Below are 5,058 nucleotides of genomic sequence, written 5' to 3'. Positions count from 1 at the left end.
TTTTCGCTCCCAGTATCTGGTATCATATCGAGAACGCCGGCCCATGCAGAAGGAAGAGCAAACACAAGACAAGAACAAGACCGTTTTAGTACACCGACATGGCCGAGATGAGTCTCGCCGGGCTTCGCGGTGGGAGGTAATACCCCTCCTCGTAGAAGGCGGTCTTGTCTCCTTGGTCTATTGTTGTCGCTGGTGTGCTGCTCCCCTTCCGCGTCTCCTCGAATGCGGGGATCAGGGTCGTAGGTGGTGACGGCGGCATCGACTCGTCTTCTGTCGAGGCGTCCGAGTCGTCGTCGAGCTCAGGTGGTGATGAGGGCGAGACGGAGTGTGATGGGCTCCGCTGCAGGGCGAGCTGGGTGAAGTCCTCCTCGTCGTCCATGTCATAGTCCTCATCCTCCTCCTCCAGGTCGACGCGGAATGGGTAGGCCGCCTTGTGCGGCAGCATGGTGTGCGAGGGTATCCTCCGGAGGGCGACGGCGTCGGCCATCTCGATATCCTCGTCGTCGTCAAAGTCGGAGTCGGAGTCGGAGTCAGACTCGGCGTCCTCGGCTTGCCAGTCGTGCTCGGGCTCCTCCACGATGGTATCCGCCCACTGGATGTGCCTCTCCTCGGTGGTGGTGCTGGGCGAGGCGCCGCGGACGGACTGGTTGAACCACGACTCTTGCTCCCTCTCGGCGTCGGCGAGCTCCAGCATCAGCGAGTCGAGCATGTTGGCGTGCCCGACGAGCAGGCGGAGGTTGTGGTCGGGGCGGGCAGCTTCCGAAGACAGTTTTGCCCGGGCCTTGTGGGCGAGGAAGTAGGTTTGTGCGATCGACATCTTCTTGTTGGCTCGGGGTCGGAATGGGGACGCGGGAGCTGCAAAGGAGACGGACGAGGAATGTAGTGACCTCGAGGGTTGTGAGTTTCTTGGTGTTTGAATGGGAAGAGGAGAAGACATTTTGGCGGGTCTTGTAGGCTTCCAAATATTTGGTGTGCTTTGGCGTTATCGTTCCGGTGAGTCAAGGCACGAAAGCCGATTGCGGGATAGCCGAGTTAGGCAGGCTTCAAGGGTGTGAATTCAGGCCGGGGTGGGGGTGGGCCAAGAAAGTGGTAGCCAGGGCAGGGCAAGGACCATAGGACTTGAGCAAGTGAATTCCAGGATGGAAGTCAAGAGACAAACTTGTCAAAGCAATAAAGTAATTATCACTTAGTAGTGGTAAAAAAGACAAGATGAAGTGCTGACCTGGTCGATGACTGAGAGGGACATGTGCCCGAGGAAAGGGCGGCCCCGAGTCCTTTTGTAATCTTGACCGTCAGTTGGTGTTCGGCTCTTCCAAGACACCGCAGGTCACCAGAACCTGGCTTGTTGTATCATCCGCAGCAGCTGACAAAAACCGAGAGTCCGATCTCCACCCCGGGCCCGCCCTTCGCCTGCGCATAATTACCTACCCTTGTAGGTTAGCGAGAGAAACGCGGCCTCGACCACGCCCTGCGCCGTCCCCTTCTGTAGCGAGTAACGCTCCCATACACAGTACATCAGTACATGCTGAGACGCGGCGGCGGTGAAGCACCGTTGGACGGTTTGGCGTTGCCCCGACCGCGCCTGATCCCCCCCGCGCAGGGCCGCCTTGTCGAGCCTGTCAGGCCCCAACACAAACACAATACGTATCACCATTTTTGGTGCGCTGTCCATCGCTCCATCGCTCCATGGCTGGATCGCTGGATCGCTGGCAGGAACGTACCCGTGGACAACAGGAGCACAGGGAAGCATGGATTTACCCCGTTTCGGGCCACGGCGCCAGACTTCCTCGTAGGACGGACGGAGTTACTGCGTACGCTCCAGCCTAACCCCGCCTCCGCCCTGATAAACGCGGCCCTCAGACTGATTGATGATGAACCCACCCTTCGTCCCGCGTTCACTCATCGCCGTGCTGGATTTGTCGGCGCCAAGGCCCTCCAAGCTCCGGCGATTGTTAATCAGCAACGCCGAGCACCCCGCATTCGCAACGACAGTCGCAGGACTTTCGGCATCTTCTCGTTTCTGTCTGGATTCTACCACTTTAGGGTTTACCTAAGCACTCGTCTCATTATTAACCATGGTGCCTTTGCGCTCATAATAAGCTTGAATGATGCGCTCGTTTCCCTGCACGCGATCCTCACCATCCCGGCACGACGGTAACTGTTTCGTACCTTGATTTCTAATTGCCCAAACGGAAGGAAGGCTCTTCAATCTTTCTGCGGTAAGAGTAATTTCACCTTCGACAATGCACGTCTCATACGTCCCAATCCCATCACAGTTTCAACGGCCGAGTACTTCGTAGTACTGGTAAGGACGTCAACGCCAATACGTCAGTCAACCAGAGCCACGGCATCGAGGCAGGCAATGCATCTCGTTTACACGCCACAGATACGCGATAGCATTACGGGTTCATCATCTCCGCCAGCACTCGGCGTCGACAATTCAGATACCCCATCCCGCGACACCATATGCATGGAACGTCGCGAGAAGGACCGCACCGCCCCCTTGCGTATAGTGTATCGAGTCATCAAATGCAACGGGCTCCCGGCGGTGTGGGCTCTCAGCAATTGCCATGCGAACGACGAATGAGGACTTGAGTTCGGCTACGACCGTAACACCGAGTTCGAGGATGGCTCGATGGCTCATTGCACCGCCCGAGTCATCTGTGGGGAGGAGGAAATTGCGGGCTTGGGGGGGTTCGGTACGGGCCCGATCTGATTCGTCCTCTCCCCGTAGGGCTGATTACCTGATGTGCACCGTCCTGGTGGGAGGACGAGAAACCACATGGCGACCGAATGGGGATGCCGCTCATCTCGTCGAGTCCTGGGGCAGGGCGTGCCCTCACGGCACAGCCCAGCCACGAGCATTTCGTCGGTATCGCTCATCGCTTGGGCGCCGTGTTGCTCTGACTGCAGGAGTCTTATCTTCTGTTCAAGCAAGTGGAGGTTCCATGTCACGTAGCATCTCCACATGCGGGCTTCTCTTTTCTTCTTCTCGAAAAAACGACGACACCGAGACCTACTGCGAGATCGGGAATCTGGGTCGAAATCTGTCTGGCAAGGGGATTACGCAGCAGCACCCAACGCAGCCAGCCCATCACGACGATTGGGAGATAGCCTCAACGTTTTGGGACGCAAAGGTCGATGGATGACGAATGGCCCTCGCATGGCGGCCCAATCACGTAAGTCTCCGTGGCTGCTCGGTTGTAATTTGAAGGCTGCCTGGATTTCAGGGTACCCACCACCCTTCCATTTCCAATTCCAGATCGGAATGGTCCCTGCGTTCACAGCGTCTCGGGGTGAATGCCCGCTCCGGCCCCGGTGCTCCGTCGGCGCTCAGAGGCTCAGTAATCTGTAATCTGTAATCTGATCCGCGGCCTGCTTTGATCTCTCTCGCGTCCGAAATACGATGCGCGTTGCCCCGTGATGTCATGCGGGCTGCAGCCACTTTAGTGGAAACCCCAATTGCCCAAGTGTGTATTTGCCTTGTCAGAGAATTGCGACAAGTTGACTCGTCAACTACCATTTATTGCCCAAACAGGGACAGTCTGCGTCGCCTCGTTGATGTTTCACAGAATACGGGCAAAGCGAGCGACAGCGTGCTTGCGTGCAAATTACATGCGTATCGCGCGTGTCACTGGTACTTCCAAATCGGAGATATTCCGGAAACTTCACTCGGCCTCCATCAACTTCATGGAAACTTTCTCTGAACTCGTGCGCTTGCAGCAGTTTCCTTGGCTGGTGCCCGGAACGCCGGAACTCAACTTTGAGTCTTTCGGGCAAAGCAACTACAATAAAGCCCGCAACGGAGCAATTCGGAATAGCCACGCTAGTAAATATGTAACTGTAGGTTGTCCCCCACGCTCCATTTACCCGCATCTCGATTTGGGGGTTTGTGAAGGTCACTCAGGATCACCATGCTTGAAGTGTTGCGGGTGTTTTCGAATGTGCCGGCCCGGCTGTTTCTCGTTCGGTCCGGTCTTTTCCACGCAAGGCTCTGGTGACCGGGTTTGTTTGTAAACGGAGGGGGGTTTGAACGACAGGTGGAGAAGGTATGGAAACGCAGAGCCTTGTAGGTCGCGTCTCCTTGCATTGCAGTGGGTGGAAAATGCATTTGTCAAGGCAGACCGACATACTAAGGACTACCTTGGGCCTTCAAGGGACCCCTATAGCCTACCTAAGTAAATAGGGAACTTAGACCTTGGGAGCATCCCTGCAATCCAGGTAAAGAGGGAACTACGAATGCATACTAAGAATATCGAGTTTGAACGCTGCCCTAGGCTGAGTCACCAAGTTCCCGAGGCTCGCTGTTTATATCGGGGCGTCTTCATTCTAATAGGGAAATGGGGGATGGCATGGCCGTGGCAGTTCGAAAGCCGCTACCTACTTAGTAAACACCTAGGTAGTCTTGGAATAAGTCATGATGTTAACTAGTGCCAGCAGGCGTACCACCTACAGACTTGGACATTGTATCGACCATCAATTCCAGCGAAACGGCGTGCAGTTTACGTTTCCAGTGCTGACACCGCCTATATATATTCTGCACGGTATTCACGTTTACTGTCATGCTTGGTTTGGTACCTTGAGCTCTTGAACCAGGAATCTTTATGTCACTGAATGTCCAACTTACTTTGTCTTGACTCTGAGCCGGTAGTCACAAACCTGCCGTTTCACATGGCCCCCAAGCATCAAAAATAATATACTATGAGTTGGTATAGATACTATGAACTGAGTAGCGGACCCCTAAGGTTATGTAAATCATCGAACGATAGCAAGCAACTCCAACAATGCCCCCCTAACACCATCACCTTCCATGATGTTTTGTCTACATCAACCGAGAAAGCGATCCAGACGCAACTATGCGACCCATGATGCTGGCCACTCGACCGGTAGGCGTTCCATAAAAGTAAACCCATATATGACATGATTAGCACCTCGTAGATGGTTGTTCTCCGAGCATAACTCAACGCCTCTTCCACTATTCACCCACCCTCTCACTCACCCACCCACTCGCTCAAGTCTCATCCAGTGCACACCAACTCAATCCAACCAAAACAAAAC

At 54.9% G+C, this 5,058-nt stretch overlaps 2 protein-coding genes across 2 annotated transcripts; one reads left to right on the top strand and one right to left on the bottom strand.

The window, feature by feature from the left end:
- Positions 1-85: 85 nt before the first annotated feature.
- On the bottom strand, positions 86-937 carry CHGG_05675 (uncharacterized protein; the record flags this gene model as incomplete). Its single annotated transcript, XM_001221769.1, has 1 exon — positions 86-937. One exon carries the CDS (start codon positions 935-937, stop codon positions 86-88), a length of 852 nt encoding a protein of 283 aa, XP_001221770.1.
- A 1,425-nt stretch (positions 938-2,362) lies between these two features.
- CHGG_05674 (uncharacterized protein) lies at positions 2,363-3,149 on the top strand (the record flags this gene model as incomplete). The annotated part of the gene is made up of 2 exons (XM_001221768.1): positions 2,363-2,512; positions 2,589-3,149. 2 exons carry the CDS (start codon positions 2,363-2,365, stop codon positions 3,147-3,149), a joined length of 711 nt encoding a protein of 236 aa, XP_001221769.1.
- Positions 3,150-5,058: the final 1,909 nt, after the last annotated feature.

Source organism: Chaetomium globosum, genomic scaffold (assembly GCF_000143365.1).
Source record: "Chaetomium globosum CBS 148.51 scaffold_3 genomic scaffold, whole genome shotgun sequence".
In the NCBI taxonomy this organism is placed as follows: domain Eukaryota; kingdom Fungi; phylum Ascomycota; class Sordariomycetes; order Sordariales; family Chaetomiaceae; genus Chaetomium; species Chaetomium globosum.
Note: the sequence above shows the minus strand (reverse complement) of the source record. Positions and strands in the feature narration are given on the sequence as shown.